The sequence below is a fragment of the Ceratotherium simum genome, chromosome 22 (genome assembly GCF_057802395.1).
Source record: "Ceratotherium simum simum isolate JZ-2026a chromosome 22, ASM5780239v1, whole genome shotgun sequence".
In the NCBI taxonomy this organism is placed as follows: Eukaryota; Metazoa; Chordata; class Mammalia; order Perissodactyla; family Rhinocerotidae; genus Ceratotherium; species Ceratotherium simum.
In genome coordinates this window covers 21,923,433-21,939,888 of record NC_141921.1, presented here as the reverse complement: position 1 = coordinate 21,939,888, position 16,456 = coordinate 21,923,433, and the positions used below count along the sequence as shown (strand labels likewise).

The window sequence follows — 16,456 nt, the reverse complement described above, 5'->3', positions numbered from 1 at the left end:
GAGCCTCAGATGTCTCCTCTTCACAGGAGGCTGTGACAATTAAATTAGAAAATGGCTGTGATGCACAGAGCACGGTGCTTGGCAAACACTTAGGTGCTCAGTAAACACTGGGTTACACCTGGCCCCTAGTGACCGCCTCCTACCATCCACCAGTAAGGATGGGCCATGTCAACGTCATGTGAGCAACCAAAGGGCAGGGTGTTACTAACACGTGTTATTACAGACAGGTAGGCATGTACGTGGCCGTGTTTCTGCATGTGTGTATGCGTGTGAGTTTATGTGGCACTATTCTCCCTGCTGTTATGGATTAGATGGACACACTGTTTTCCAAGTTTCAAGCCACCTGCTGGGCCACCCAACTCACTGAGTCTGCTGTGCTGGGTGCCTGGCCCAGGTGGTGCTGCTCTGGGCAAGGTCTTAACCTCTCCAGCCTGCTCATAGGACCTGGGGTGCAACTGCTGCTTCTCAGACTCACGGACACAGACCAGGGTAAGGACCGGAGGATTCAAGCTTGGAGGACCAAGGAATATTCCCTGAGGGATATGAAGGGATCTGAGCTACAGGGAGGGAGAGAGGAGCAGGCACAGCAATGGCCTGAGCCTGGGCCTTCCGTGCCAAGGACTGAGGATGTGGGAACTTGCCTGGCTCCTAAATACCCAACCTTGGGCCAGAGCTCTGGCCAAGGCATTGCCTTTACCTGGCGATGACAAAGAGGACACAGCTGACACCCAGGTAGGCGAGGAGCACGTACATCCAGATGTCCGGGGACAGGGGGTTGAGGAAGGAGAAGACACTGGGGTTGGTGCCATTGGGCTTGCGATACAGGATGCTCACACCGAGCGTCATGAAGGGCTTGGAGAAATCAATGGCCTTCTCGCGGACGTGGGTGATGGTCAGGGGCGCCACGGCCAGATCTGCTTTCTGCAATGAGAGGGAGAGACAGACAGATAGACAGACTATGAGCAAAGCCTAAGACTAGCAGTGTACAGAATACCCCTTCTTGGAGTGGAGTCCGTTGCCTGAGCCCTGGATCACTTAACCACTCTTCAGTTTCAACATTTATGGACTCTTCTTCTGAGCTAGGCCATGCCCATGGTGCTGGGGAGACAAATTAGACTTAACTCCTCTTCTCCAAGAGTTCATGGCCTTGAAGAAGAGGATGGTGGCATAAACATGCAGAGAATGGAACCCTATTAAGACTGTAACCCACATGGTCCATTCTGAAAATGGTGCTTTGTCAAACAGAGTTCACCAACTTACCAACATTTAAACATCACTCACGTTCTTTATTTGTGACCTTCAAACATCATGAAGAGGACACAGAATCCACAACAACCCTTATTTAAATCTGTTTTCCTCTCTATCCATTTCTTGACTGCTTCACCCCATTCTGGATATTCTATATATCCTAAAAGCCCCCAAAACCAGTTGGGCAAAAATAATACCCTCCTTGGAGGGATAGGACAGAGAAGAAATTAAACAGGCAAATTCAGAGCCCTCTTTAATAGGTGAAGGGAGGGAAGAGAGCAGAGCAGAGGAGCAAAGGAAGGAGGTGGGGAAGGCTAGGAACGTTCATATGTTGATAAATTTTAGCCCATCACAATTTTAATGAGGGGAATAATTAAAGTTCTATCTCTTTGGTCTGAGCTTTTCCTGATTAAAAAATCTACCATCCCTCATTCCCATCTTTCCAGCCTCACCCCACTGCTCTCCTCCTACATGTGAACCCATTTAACTGCTTCCTGTTTACCACATTCCCCTTTCCACCTCCATACTTCGCACACACTGTGCCCCCTTGACAATGCCTCTCCCTGCTGTCTCTTACTACATTCCGTATTCCTTTGCATGTGCTACCTCTTCAAAGAAGCCCTTCTTGATAGCCTCCAGTTCTAAACTCCCATGAAGCTCGCATCGTCTCATGGAAGGTCCTAACCTGCTTAGTTGGAATGGCAGTATGGGTGGTCATGTGACCTTCGGTCTTATCTGCCTATTTCCCTGTGAGTTCCTAAGCTCAGTTGGGACTGTGGCTGATTTACTGTTTCGTTTCTCCATTCCCAAGCCCCACACTAGTCTCTGGAATATTTGTTAATTACTAATGTTTCCCTCTGAGAGGCTGCCCCTTGGGCTGCTGTGGATATTTACATATCAGAATGTGAACCAACTTATCACTTCCCTTCTTCAGGTGGGCAGGACAAAAAAGGAGGCTGGCTCCTAAAGAGCGGCACTAAGACCCTTTTTCTAAGACCTCTGAGACCCCCTCCCAAGGCAATAGTCTCTAGATAACCACCTACTGGCTTGGTCTAGCTTCATTCATTCATTTATTCATTCATTGTTTTATGAGATCCACTAGGCACTAGGGATAGAGAACTGAGCCAAATAGACATGGTTTCTGCCCTCATGGGGCTTACAGCCTAGTGGATGAGATAGACATTAATCAAATTGTCCACTAAGTGGTAACTGTTAACACTATCTCTGATGTCACCAATCCTACACTAGGAACCAGCAACCAAGTTGAAATCAGACTTCAAGGAAGGGAGGTATGGGTAGAACCCCAGCTCCTAAACGCCTCCGCAAGTGCCCCAGGCTGGGGGGTGCTGGCAGACACACAGCCCTGATGTGGCTCACTCCAATGTTTCTTCTTCTAATGGCAGCCCCCATAGCCAATTAGTGACACTTGAAGGCCAAGGAATCAGTGAACCTTAGAACCCGGGAAAGGCAGGGAGGAGGAGCCTAGTACAAAGGATGTTTCATATTGGGACCTTCCTTTTGTAAATTTCTGAAGGTGTGAGTTGGAACTTGCCTAGCTGTGAAGGCAGAGGAAGAAGAAACAGGCACCTGCTGCCACCGCAGCTCCCTGGAGCCCTCTCAGTTCAGGGTGTGTACAAAGGAGAGCCACAAAAGGAGACAGAACTATCAGTGTACTGTGCAGAGGGACTGATGTGTAGTTGCTCAAGACCTACTGTGCACCAGTCCCAGATGCAGTGGTGAGCTCTCACGGAACTTCCTGTCTAGTGAGCCCCTTTTGGGGGCTGTGGCTAGGACTCCGAGTGGGTGGGGGCAGGGAGGGGCCCCCTGGAAGGTCTCTTTCAGTCCTGAAGTTCTAGGATCCTCTATAATGTTGGCATGACAGGGGTGTAGTGGGCTTTTGATTTTAGAATTTGGCCTCATCCAGCCCTGTCCCTTCAAAGCACATTGCTTTGGGAGGCTCTGTCCTGACTCCAAAGTCATCATCACTGTTCAGAATGCATTTGGAACTGGTCTCTGGGAACGGCTTCTGGGGCTTGGAGTGGATTCTTGGGAAGAATCTCAAAGTCAATGGTGGCAAATCTTCCTTTGGCTTTTGATCGCAAGTTGGATGAGAGCATTAGCTACTGAGAGGATCAAGGGTTTGCGGTCAATGCTTGTTCCACCAGAAGTGTTCCAGGATTGGCGAGGAAGCCAACCACAAGGCCACAGGTCTTCTTTCTTCCCCCAGACCCTCTCAGGGCCTTCAGGATCTCCCTGCCAGCCTTTCTGCTCTCTGCTGTAATGGGGTTGGGAGGCGGGGGCCTCTGTGGCATTCTGTGCTTACAGCAGCAAGACAACTGGTCAACCCGACCTTCTTCATGGGGAATTTTGATGTGTGTTCTCCCTTGGGCTTCAGAAAGGCTGGAGTTGTCCACTTCGATTTTGGTTTGGGCAGGAAATACTACATTTCACCATTGGTTATTATTTCCCTGAAAAAGGCATTATTTTGTCCAACTTTCCTTGAAAGAGCAGAACAGATGTCAAGCCTTTGCTGTTTCAGTTCGTTACTCAGAATGAAAGGCCCAATCTTCACAGGCTCTTCCCACTTGTGCAAGTTTTCTTTGAGGATGCTTCATGAAATCATAGGCTGTCAGAGCTGGACAAGAGACCTTGAAGAACATCTATTCCAACCCTATATTTTTTTATAGAGCAAAACTGAGGCTCAGAGAAGGTCCAAGGTCTTTGCTCTGATATTTACAGTACTCATGTCCTTGAACAAACCAAACCTCTGACTGGTCCAACGCATTCATTGGTCGTATGTTGGTCCCTCCTACCTCACCGAGGACTTTTCCATACCTTTTCTAGACCTCTGGACCAGGCAAAATGGCCCTTTCAGGACATTACTTCATCCCCATAAGCGGCTTTCCACATACCAAGAATCTGTCAGGACCCACCTGGCTCCAGCCTCCCCTACCTCCTCCATCTTTGCCTGAGGCCACTGGCCCCACCTGCTCTACCAAATCTCCAGCAACCAGAACTGAAGGCAAGAAGGACTTAACCAGCCACAGCTCCATATTTTGGCACTTAGCATCCAGCCACCTTGGCTGCTGGTCAGACCCCTGCCTTGTACCGCAGAGTTAAACATGGTAACCTCCCACCAGGTCCAAAGAACAGACTTGTGACTGTGGTCCCCGTATTGACAACATATCACTGATAAGCCTTCTCTTCGTACAGGCCCTCCCCAGGGACTAAGATCTGCCCCCTTGAGCCCCAGCTTGCTCCCTGTGTCTGGTGTCCTTGTTGGCACCTGCCTACTTGGATTCCCAAGTATGGTCTCCACCAGATTCCCCATCTCTGTGCTCTGCCTCCTGGTTGGGATCCCCCAGGGAATCTGCTTGCTCAGACCGTGACCTGCTATAATTAAAACAGTAAGAACTGCTATCATTCATGGATGCTTCTTATACGCCAAGCATCGCCAAGTGTGCTAGCCTCAAGCCATCCTCCCAGCAGCCCCATGAGACAGTAAATGTTATCACCACATTTCAGATGAGGGTTCTGTAGCTCAATCAGGCTAAGAGGTTTGTTCAAGCTGGTGAGTGACTGAGCCAGTACTTGGACTCAGTTCACCATGACTTCAAAGCCCAACATTTTACCATACAAGCCACATATAGTGGGCTGAATTGTGCCCCCTCCCCAACAAATACATTCAAGTCTTAACCCCTGGTACTTGTGAATGCAACCTTATTTGGAAATAGGGTCTTTGCGGAAGTAATCAAGTTAAGGTGAAGTCATAGTGGATTAGGGTAAGCTCTAAATCCAATGACTGGTGTCCTTATAGAAGAGGAGAGGACACACAGATACGCACAGAGAAGAAAGCCGTGTGATGATGGAGGCAGAGATTGGAGTGGTGCAGCTACAAGCCAAGGAATTCCAAGGACTGCCGGCCACACCAGAAGCTAGAAGAGAGGCATGGAACAGATTTTCCCTCAGTCTCCAAAAGGAACCAACCCTGCCGACACCTTGATTTCTGATTTCTGGCCTCTAGAACTGAAAGAAAATAAATTTGGGTTGTTTTAAGCCACTTGGTCTGTGGTCACTTGTTGTAGCAGCCCCAGGAAACTCATACACCTGCTACGTAGACCGTGGGCAGGATGCATGGAGCTCCTTTCACCTCCCGCTGCTGGTTCCACCCCAGCGCCTGTGCCATTCTCATGGGCAGACTCTACGGCTGGGCCCTCCGTCCTGTCCTGAGCCCAAGCTGCATTCCCAGAGACCTGAACTTGACTCTGCCTCCTGACCACAACTACCACTGGGCCTCCCAGCAGACACTTCCCATTGCCTGGTCGGGCTTGGAGCCCTATGGCTGTAGGAAGATGCTGATTTGCCCCTGCTTCCCTGCGGATCCTTCTGTTCCTGCTTCCACAGCCACCCAAGAAAACCAGTCTCACTCCTGCCACTCATGCAGGACCTGTCCCCGGGGCTCTCTCTGCTGGCTTTCTGCCCACATTTCTGATATGACGTATCCATGGAATTCATCATCTTCTTTTTTCTCAGAGTGGTGTTTCTCTGGCTAGAATCTTTCCCCATTCCCAATGCTGCTTAATACATGTCAAGACTTCCCTCTGCCCTTGGGATAAAAAATTCTTATTATGGCTTCCATAAGCCATTCATGATCTAGCCAGTGCTGTCCAATAGAACTTTCTGCAACGATGGGAATGTTCTATATCTGTGCTGTCCAATATGGTAACCACTAGCCACGTGTGGTCATCAAAAACTTGAAACATGGCTTGTGTAACTGAAGAACTGAATGTAAACTTTTATTTAGTTAATTTTAAAAATTAATTTTAATTAATTAAAGTTTGAATGTAAATAACCCCACGTGACTAGTGGCAACTGTGTTGGAAAGTGAAGATCTAGCCCGACCTGCCTCTCCAGCCTTTCCTTGCATCCTGTTCCCCTCATTCTCTTCCTACTGGCTTCTTTCAGCCCGTGCTTTCTCTCGCCTCAGGACCTTTGCACAGTACTTTTCTCTACCTGGAACTTCTTCCTCCCCACACTCTTTGTCTGCCTACTTCTCCTTCAGATCGCAGCTCAAACATCACTTCCACAGACAAAACGCTCAGATGAAATCAGGGCTCCCTGGTGATGACCCTCATGGCACCAGGTGTGTTCACTCCTAGCATGGATCATAATTATGATTTTAGAGGTATAGGGTGACTTCTCCCCCACTGGACCATGAGCTCCTGAGAGCAGGGCCTGAGCTTGTGTCTTTTTACTATTGTATGCCCCATGCCCAGCACAGGGCCGGGCTCAGAGCAGGCCCTCGGTAGAGATTTGGGGACTGAATGAACAGGGACGTTGCTGGTTTTGGAGAAACATCCAGCAAGCATGTCCTCAGAGCCAGATGGCTGAGCACACGGCAGTTTACAACAAGGCAAAGCAAGTCACCGACGGTCTCTGCTGATGATGCCCCAGGCTCCAAGCTTAAGAAAACACTGTGCCCCTTGAAAGGCCCTGGACATCAGCCTGATAACCAACAGATTCAACAACCCACATATCTGAATAGAGGGGAAATGAGCGCTAGTAAATTCATAAATGTCAACGGATGGGTCAACTACTAGCAGCTGTGATTCGCACGCTGGCTTCCTGAGCTGACGGCAGCCTCACTGCCTGACAGTGAGGAATGATGCCCGTGCCTCTCCTCAGCCTGGGAGAACCGCTGATTCCCGAGTCCCAGCAGGCTCCGTGCTGCACCTCTGTCCTCAGGAAGGATGGGCAGGTGCTCCTTCCTTCACAGCCACAGGGGCCCCAGGGATGGACGCACCGCAGCTCCATCCCCTGTCACTAGGAGTTCTCCTCCTCCACCCCCATGGGGCCCCAAAGGAGCTGGGGGCAGCGAGCGCCCCTCCCTCCACAGGGTGTTGGGTCCCGGTTATACGCTCCCACAGCCCCCAGTACTGCTCCTCGGCGCCCTGACCACAGCTGAATTTTTATTTGTAAGTCACCGTTTAATATCTAGCTCCTCTGCTGGTCTAGGAGCTCCAGCGGGGTAGGGACTCAGCTTGTTTCCCTCATGATGCGTCTCTAGGATTAGCACAAAGCCTGGCACACAGAAGGGGCTCAGGAAAGTTTTGCTGGAATATTGAGAATCAAAGTACCCCCAAGAGTCCTGATCAACCCTTACCCCAGCCTAAAGGGCTGAGCTCAGGCCTCAGTTACCCTTCTAAGCACCCCCATTCTCCCTGAAGCCACACTGACCCCCGCCAGTCTGCCTGGGTCCTGCCCCCTGCCTGTCCTCACCAGCCTCCCCCCAGAGTTTGGACCTGCTCTCTGGGCCCTGGCCCCTGATGGGCCCCCTTACTCCTGACCTATCAGTGGTCCCCAGCATGGACTGACAGCCCTCACCTGTCCTCATGGCCCTCCTCAGGCAGGTTCTAGTGATGTCATCAGCTCCACGGCACTCTCCAGTCAATCACCCTGGGCTACCTGGCTGCCCTGGAGAGGGTCCACCTTTTCGGTCCATCTGTTTCGCCTGCCCCCCAGCCTGCCCTGCTCCATCCAGGACTCTGCCTCGCCCCTAGGTGAGCTTTGAAGTGCCCTGGCCCAAGCTGGGGTAGAGAGCTTGGCCAGAGCCTTCCTCGGCCTTGCAAACACGGGTTGGGACCAAGGCATATAGGCCAGAACCAAGGTCTGTTCCCTGGCTGGGCGGCAGATGGGACACAGTGAGGTGATGGTGGTGTGTCTCTGAGACCAGATCGTCCTGTTACACTTGACAGCCTACCTGGAGGCTGGGAGAACAGAGTGCATGGTCTCATGGCCACGACTGGTGTTGGGGGTTATCTTCCCAAGTCTATGCCCACCTGCACTTACCACTCATGTACCATCTTCTGCTGCACACCATGGAGCCAGAAATCACCCAGATCCCCTCCCCGGCTTTCTCTGAATGCAGCTGGCCAAGGGGAACGGAGGGCGTTTCAGGAGCTACCCCTACGTTTCAAAAGTCTCTAGGACCTTCCTCCAGAGTTTTCGTGGGATGGGTCAGCAGCAACTCCCCACTGGTTTCTGATCCACGAGCCCCTCTCAGCCCAGGCCCCAGGCTGCAAGCCAGGGAAACTCTTCCACTCGGACACACGCCTCCCTCGGAACATTTACCCGGGCTGAACGGTTACATCTACTCACGTGCTCCTAGATTATTGTCTGTTTCCTCTGCTAGAATGTAAGAGCCTGAGGCTCAGGGAAGGGATCCTGCCTGTTTTGTTTACCGCTGTATCCACAGCCCCTAGCATGGGGCTTGACTTAATAAATTTCGTGAATAAATGAACAACTTGATCATAGGAACATTGGATGGATCCACCTTGGGAGGTTTAGAAGAGGTCCCCCAGCAAGCACTCCCTCGGGGCCTGCCACACTGCAGTTTTCAGGCAGGACACTGAGCCACGGGTGGTATCTGCTGATGGTCCACCAGCCAGCCGCCACACTTCATGATCAGCACTGTGACCAATGATAACCTCGGAAAAGCCTGTATGTATCTAAAGAGATGGGACAGGTGCTAGAAAATTCCTAAGTGTTGACTGAGGCGTATGTACCCATGATTCACACACACCCCCTGAGCTGATGGACGCCTGACAGTGAGAAAAGAGGCCTGTGCCTTTCCCAGCCCTGGGAGAACAACCTGGTTCCTGAGTCCCAGCAGGGCTGTCCTGCCTCTGTCTTTTAGGACGGCTCAGCAGGTGTTCCCTGCTTCGTGGTACATTACGGGGGATGCACCATACCTCCATTCCCAGCTCTAAAAGAATCCCCACTCCCTGCGTGTCCACAAGGCCAGTGTCCACCCAGGACCTGCACCAGCACTGTCCTGCCGATGCCCCAGGGCTCCTGACGAGGGCGCAGATGTCAGCAACCTCAGCGCCCCCACCCCAGCAGGTACTCCTATCCGTGCCCTGGACATCTCTTCCTCATTCTTCAAGTCTCAGCTTGAGTCACTTCCGAAGGGAAGCCTGAGTCATTTCCCCCTGTTTTACACTCCCAGAGTCCCCTGCGCATATGTCCCTTTGCAGCACGGATCAAAATTTTAATGAAATTTAACTTGGCTGATTCACTGTTTGTTCCTGTGGGGCAAGGACTGTGTCTACCTTAGTTGCTCCCATATCTCTAGTTAACGTCCCAGGTCTGACACATCATCGGTGTTTGGCTCAGACCCTCTCACGCACCAGGTCAGACTCTCTGGCTCTGACCAACCTCATGCAGCACAAGCTGACAGCATCTCACCTCCTGCCCACCTGGGCACCTCTTGCCCCCCGCCCCCCGCCTTCACAACTTCCCCTGTGGACGCTGCTGCAGGGTCCTGATTGGCTCCCACACCAGCCATGCCAAACCCAAAAACATGTGGAAGTCAGGAACCAGTGCATAAACCTGTTCCCCCTTCTCCTTTCACCCTGAGAGATGGCCCCGACATACACTTTGTAAAGCTTTTCCGGGGTGCAGACTTAGGGATTAGGCACACCCAGTGGCGACTGGCTCAATAACGCACCCTGATTGGCTTCCCCTCCCTCCTGCTCCACTTCCTTGCCCCTCACTCTCTCCCCGACATCAGACCCCTTAACTAAGTAGTGGCAGCTAAGCCTCCACCCTAGAAAGTTTATGGAATGAATGGAGGGATGGATGTTCCTCAGCGGGAGGGTCTGCTCTGTGTGGTCCAGCCGCTCCCTCTGACCCCAGCTTCCCTCCAACACTGCCTTCACCCCTGAAGCTCTATTGCTACCTTGCACCTCCTCCTTCTTGCACCTGGTTGTCTGAACCCTGACCCCCTGCCAGGCTCTTTCCAGGTCTTTCCCAGGCTGGTCCCTGCTTGCTGAGTCCTGGCAGCTGACAGTCCTGCGGTGCATCTCAACGTGGCCCAAGTCTTTCCTGCATCCCTCACCCGCTTAGCTGGCTGTCCTCAGGCAGATCCCGAGCTTCCCCAGAGCTCCTCAGTCCTTGCTCTGGGCAACCTGGCCGCCCTGACAAGAGTCCACCCTTGCAGTCCATCTGTTTCACCTGCCCTCAACTGCCCCGTCCCATCCAGGATTCTGACCTGCATCAGGTGAGCTCCCAGCATGCCTTGCTTCAAAGTGCATGGCTCAGCCTGAAGGAGGTGGCTTGGCAGAGCCTTTCCTGGCCACACAAACAGGGGTTTGGGGCCTCTCCTAACACCAATGCATGCAGGCCAGAACTAAGATCTGGTTCCCGGTTGGAAGGCGGGGGACACACTGGGTGGGTCTTGACACCAGACCCTCTGCTCGCACACTTGGGATGGGAAGCTCAATAGTCATGACCCCACAGCTCTATGTTTGGGGAAGGTGTGCAAGTCCATGCGCTCATTCACACAACCCTCATTCATCAACGCTGCTCTGTGTGCCCAGCCCCATGCCAGGTGCTGGGGGAATAGCCAAGAGCAGTCCCTCGGGCACCCACTGTCTGGAAGAAGCATCAGGCAGGGGAAACGGGCACTTTGAGCTGTGCCACCCTTCCTGCTCTGCGCTCAGTGTTACAGGGAGGCAGAGAGGACATCTGGGAAGTACTGCTTCTTTCACAGGGGAAGGGAGGGCATGCCAGGGCCACCCAGCACCACTCCTTGTCTCTGTCTTGTTCCATACCCCATCTTGGCCTAGCCCCATCTATGAGCCAGGGAAACCTCCTTACACTCTGCAGTGAGATATAACAACCTAGAGATAAAAGAACTAATGGCTTCCCATGGCCTGGAGGGCATGTACGCATCCCCTGAAGGGCAGGCTCCTCCCTGCCCAGCCCCTCTGATTCAAGGGCCTGGGAGAGCAGCCGGGACCGAGTTCCGAAATCCCGGGTCTCATAGAACAGTTTGCAGGAGGCCAGGCCAGGAGCACTCAAGGAGCCCGTGCTGGGGCTGAGCCTGCACCCTCAGGAGATCACACTCCGGCCAACCTGGGGATGCCTCATCTCCCTTGGCCTCCCTGCCTGCTGCTGTGACCGTGTGTCCACGCCTTTCTGGCAGCCTCTCCTCCTCTGGACCTGCCACCCACGCTCTCCTGGTTCCCCGCCTTCCTCTCTGGCCTTGCCAGCTCAGGCGCTTGTGGAGTCCTCCTTACACTCCGTGTTGTTCGGGGTCTCGCCCCACGTCCTCATCTCTTCTCTCCCAGCAGTCCCTGCCTCTGTCTCCATCTCCCAGGGCCCCCGAGGCTCTGCTGATGACTCCCAAACCTCAGCCTCCACCCTGTCCTTTCCTCTGAGAGCCCAGCCATAGAGCTGGCCACCTACTGGGACCACAATCCCAACGCGATCTCAGTACTCCTTCCACACCCTCTACTTTTCCAGGAGGCTCTTTATTGGGGGATGACACCCCCCCCTCCAGCTGTCCAAGCTAGAGCTTCTCACCTCGTCTTCGATTCCTCCCTTTCTCTCACCTCCTTTGTCCAAGCAATCACCAATCTCATCGATTCCACCTTCTTGTCTCCGTTCTGTCATCTACTACCCTCCTTTCTGACCACAACACTTTAAGGCCACCACGCTCTCCTTCACCCAGACCCCAGGGATGGCCTCGAGGTTAGCCCAGTATCACAGTGATTGTCCTCAGGTGCCAGTCGGATGTCGCCCGCTTGCTCCAAATCTTTCAGCTATGCTTTGTAGCTCTCCAGATTAAAGTCCAATTCCTCAGTTTAGCACCCAGGGCTCTTCAAGGCTTGTCTCTTGCCCCCCTCTCCAGCAGCATCCCCTCCTCTTGGCTTCAGGCTCTCCACACCTGGGGCTCTGCCTCCACACTCCCCAGCAGGATCCTGGGCACCTGGTGCCAGGACAGAAGCTCTGGATGGCAGGTGTCGGGAAAGGCCAATGCTCCAAGTAAAGTAAGGGGGCGAGGCCTTGGTGTGTACCTCAGTTCCTTGTGAGTCTGACCAATGTGAGTCAGTTCCCTGAGACTCCTATTTGGAGTCAGAGGGGCAAAATCTAGATCCTGGATCACTGTGGCCCACCAGGATGACGACGGCTGAGGGGTTGGCTCTCCCACTGCCATCACATTCATCCATGTACATACTGTAGACAGTATGGCTGCCCTGGAGGGGATGGTGACGAGCAGGACAGCTCTCACGTGCTGAGCCTTTACTGAGCACCTGGCGCTCCGCTAAGCATTTTTGCGCCGTATCTCATTAAATCTTCCCATGAACCCTGGCCTTTTTGTGTGTGTGTGTGTGAGGAGATCAGCCCTGTGCTAACATCTGCCAATCCTCCTTTTTTTTTTTTTTTTTTTTGCTGAGGAAGACTGGCCCTGGGCTAACATCTGTGCCCATCTTCCTCCACTTTATATGGGACACCGCCACAGCATGGCTTGCCAAGCGGTGTGTCGGTGCGCACCTGGGATCCAAACCGGCGAAGCCTGGGCCGCCGCAGTGGATTAACCGCTTGCGCCATGGGGCCGGCCCCACCCTGGGCTTTTTTATTATTCCCATTTCATAGATGTGGAAATGGAGGCCAGAGAGGTTGAATAGCTTTCCCACTGTCAGCTAAAATGTGCTAGACCTGGAATTTGAATCCATCTCTATTGGATTCCAAAGTCATTAAAACACAAGGGAGTAATTTAAGGCATGGATGTGAGTAGAAGACTTTCCAGAAAGGGGAAATGAGAGAGAGTAGGCAGTAAAAACAGAGAGAGTGACGATTTGGAGATGGGGTGACGGATGATGGAGAAATCGCTGCTCTGCCCAATCAGGTTTGTTACTCCCATAGTTAGAGGTGACTGGGGGAGGTGAGAGTGTCAGCAGGAGGGGGACATGCCCTCCAGGTGCCCCATCTTCCTCCATAACCCCGGCTCCTTGCAAGGCTGTGTGGCATGGAACAGAGGGGGGCAGAGAGTGTCAGGAAAGGACGTTTTAAGTCCTCCTGGCCAGAGACTCCACCCAGGGCCTCCAAATGGGCCTCGTGAGGCAGATCCTCGCAAAGGCAGGCATTCATCATTTTTACATCTGCGTTCAGATCCCTAATAAGGAAGTAATAATATTACCAAGCCTTTACCACGCTTTCTATGAGCTAGTGAGAAGACTAATTATCTGATGACACTAATAAACGGTTATGATGTTATTAAAAATGGCACCAAGCTAGGATTAATAGGCTCATCAACTGGAGGGAATCGGGTTTCACAAGGTCCCCTGCATGTGCTGTCAGGGTCCGTGGCCTTAATGGAGACTGGGCTGCAGGGAGCCCACGGACGAGGCCCCTTCCTTTCCCCAGCCGAGGGTCAGCTTAGGAATGTCTGCCTGCTGCTGGGTTTTTCTGACCCACCCCCTCGCAAATGGCTCTTCAAAGCTCTCGGGCTGCTGGAGATGCTGTGGGTGGCAGGACCAGCGTCAGCCCTGCTCACTTCTGCACGTGGCCTCCACCCTCCACGTGACCCCCCTCCTTCCCCAGCCCAGCTCGCCTCTGCAAACCACGGGCTCAGAACCCACCTGGAGCCCCACTCACAGAGCACAGGGGGAGCTGACGGATGGAGATGTCTCTGGGGCCTGCTGACTAATTTCCATAATAATTACAGTTATTACTAATAACGGTGACAACACCACTCCCTTCCCTTTATACTGAGTTCCTCAATCTAGGAGCTGCTTCCCTACCAGTTGTCTCCTCCGAGCTGCACAAGACGCTGGGAAGAACTCAGGGCAGGTATTAATACACTTGCTGTCAAAAAATGAGCTAAGGGAGATAAAGGGACTTCCCGAAGCCCCCTCCCCAGCCTCAAAGGAATAACCACAGTGATAAAAATAAAAATAAGAGCAAGTACCGATACGGTGCCAACTACATAACGTACATACTTACATTATGTAATGTACATTATGAACTTACTTAGTCGTCACAACAGCCTATGGGTTAGGTTTTATTATTTCTGTTTTACAGATGAGGAAACTGAAGCACAGAGAGGTTAAGAAACATGTCCAGGAGCACACAGCTAGTAAGTGGCAGAGTGGGACTCAAGCCCAGCACGAATTCATAGTCTTTACCGTTAGTCTCTCCCACCAGCCTTCCACGGGAGCCCGATTTCCTGGGGCCTAGGGAATGACTCCACTCCACTGGTAAGGCTCTGCCTGAGTCTTCTTGCTCTGAGCTCCAGCCTCCCTCCCCTCCCAGCCTCCAAGGTCCCTGTATGGCAGCTCCCCTCCGACAGGGGCAGGAGGGCTAACAGAAGGCCCCATGCTGCCTGCCCCCACCAGAGAGGCAAAGTGATAACGATCCCTTTGGCTGGCACTTTTCAGGTTGCAAAGACCTACTGTGTGAACCTACCTCTGCCCTGGCTCCTTGCAGGGGTCAGAGCACAGGGCTTTGGAAGCAGACAGCCTCCAAAGACTCCACCACTTTGAATCCCAGCTCCACTGCTTACTAGCTGGAGGCCTTCCCTCTCTGCCTCAGCTTCCTTGTCTGTGAAATGGGTTGCGATAACAGTACCTACCTCACCGGGTTGTTGTAAGGATAAATGAGAGGAGGAATGTTAGGGGTCTAGTGTGGATCAGGTCCTTGCATTCATTAGCAGGTCTTGGATAGAAAATGCTTCTGGAAAGTTGAGGCCCTGAGCTGGAAGGCAGGTAAGGTGTATTACGTGCCAGGTGAGCCTGTACAAAGGGCTCCTCATTTAATTCCTGCAAGAAATATAGGAGCTACGGAAGATGTTAATTACTTCTATTTTAGAAGTGATGAAATTAAGGCTCAGTAAGGTTGATGAACTTACCCGGTGGCACATCTACTAGGTGGTTAAGGCAGAATTTGAACCCTGGATCTACTGGACGGCCGCCTGGGCTCCTAACTACTATGTGTGTGCTTACCACGTCTTACAAGCCTCCCTCGTATTGAGGGCTTGCTGTGGGCCGTGCCCTGCACCAAGTACTTCCTGTCCAGAGTCACAATAATCCTCTGAGGAAGGAGGAATTAACACCCATTGGATAGAAGAGGAAAGCTCTTAGAGAGGCCCAGTAACTTGCCCCTGTTAACACAGCTAATGAATGAGGAACCCGGACTTGAACCCAGGGCCTCCTGACTCCCCCCTGCTGTGGTCTCCCTAGACTGTTTTCTCTCTGGCTTCCTCCCAGTGTCCCACAAACCCCAGGCCCCTCCCACCAGCTGCTCCCTCTCCCCAAACCTCCACCTGCCTGCTTTGGCTTCTTGCTCCCCTGGGTCCTCTCCCCATCTCAGGCAGAGTACAAGTCTGCCTTCTCAGAACCTCCCAGCTGAGCCTTGCTCGCCATCCCTTCATCCCAGCCCTCGGCTCCCTGGACCACCTGCTCCCCTCTGGACCCAAAGTAACTCAAGGCAGCGACAGATCTATCTCTGTGTCCCAGAGTTTCATAAACGGTTTGTACCAGCACCTCGCACACATGGCTGGGGCATCCTTAGGGAGCTCTTAAAGGAGCAGAAGGAAGGCAGTGAGGAGCTGAGGGACTCCTCCAGAGCGAGCTCATCAAAGACACCAGTAGGAGAAGCTCTGAGTTGGATGGGGGCCAGCGCACGTGTGCTTGTATGGAGGGGAATTTCTGGGAGTTGGGGTGCATGAGCAAGACAGGCCTAGGGTCACAGCCTTTGTCTCCATCTCCCCTGCCACCAGGGCCCCTGTCTGCCAGGATGCCCCATACTGACGTGCACACAGGACTTGGCCAAGCTCCCCAGGCTCCCGCCTCACTTACGTGGTCGATGAGCTCCTTGATCATCCCGTTCCATTGGCCCTTGTCGTCCTGCGCCCCGTACTTGCCGTCCTCTACCAGCCGGATCTCGTAGGAGAAGCCCAGGATGTGGGCCAGTTCCTTGAGCAGGTCGATGCAGTAGCCCTCGAACCGGTCATTCCCGAACAGGGTCCTGTCGGACTTCCGGAACATGACAAAGGGCTCCTCCTGCAGGACAGATGGGAGAAAGGCTGACAAAGGCAGAGTGGGCGGCGAGAGGCAGGCTGAGGCCGGAGAGCTGGGGCCAGGTCCTCTGCAAAGGTATTCTACGCCACCTTCGGGGTGGCTCAGAACGGCCTGCTAAGTCAGGAGAGGGAAAGCACATTTCCTGAGAGCCCACTTTGTGCCTCACAGACGGCCACATACTGGCAGTCCCAGCATGAGGTGGGGGCTCAAGAAGTATTTATTGATTTAACTGTCTAATGGTCACAGAGCTAGTAAGTGAGGAAACAGGGATTTGAACTCAAGACTGTCTGATTCCAAATCCAATGCTCTCTCTGCCGCACCATCAACACCGGGCAGTGATT

At 52.8% G+C, this 16,456-nt stretch overlaps 1 protein-coding gene across 1 annotated transcript in view; it reads right to left on the bottom strand.

Annotated features, from left to right (window-relative positions):
- The window catches only part of GRIK3 (glutamate ionotropic receptor kainate type subunit 3), a 218,980-nt gene that overhangs the window by 22,961 nt on the left and 179,563 nt on the right, over window positions 1-16,456 (bottom strand). The window contains exons 10-11 of the mRNA XM_087446265.1: window positions 15,894-16,097; window positions 698-921 (exon numbers count right to left, since the gene is read on the bottom strand). Coding sequence (XP_087302391.1) covers window positions 698-921; window positions 15,894-16,097 — 428 coding nt within the window. The remainder of the gene's footprint in view (window positions 1-697; window positions 922-15,893; window positions 16,098-16,456) is intronic.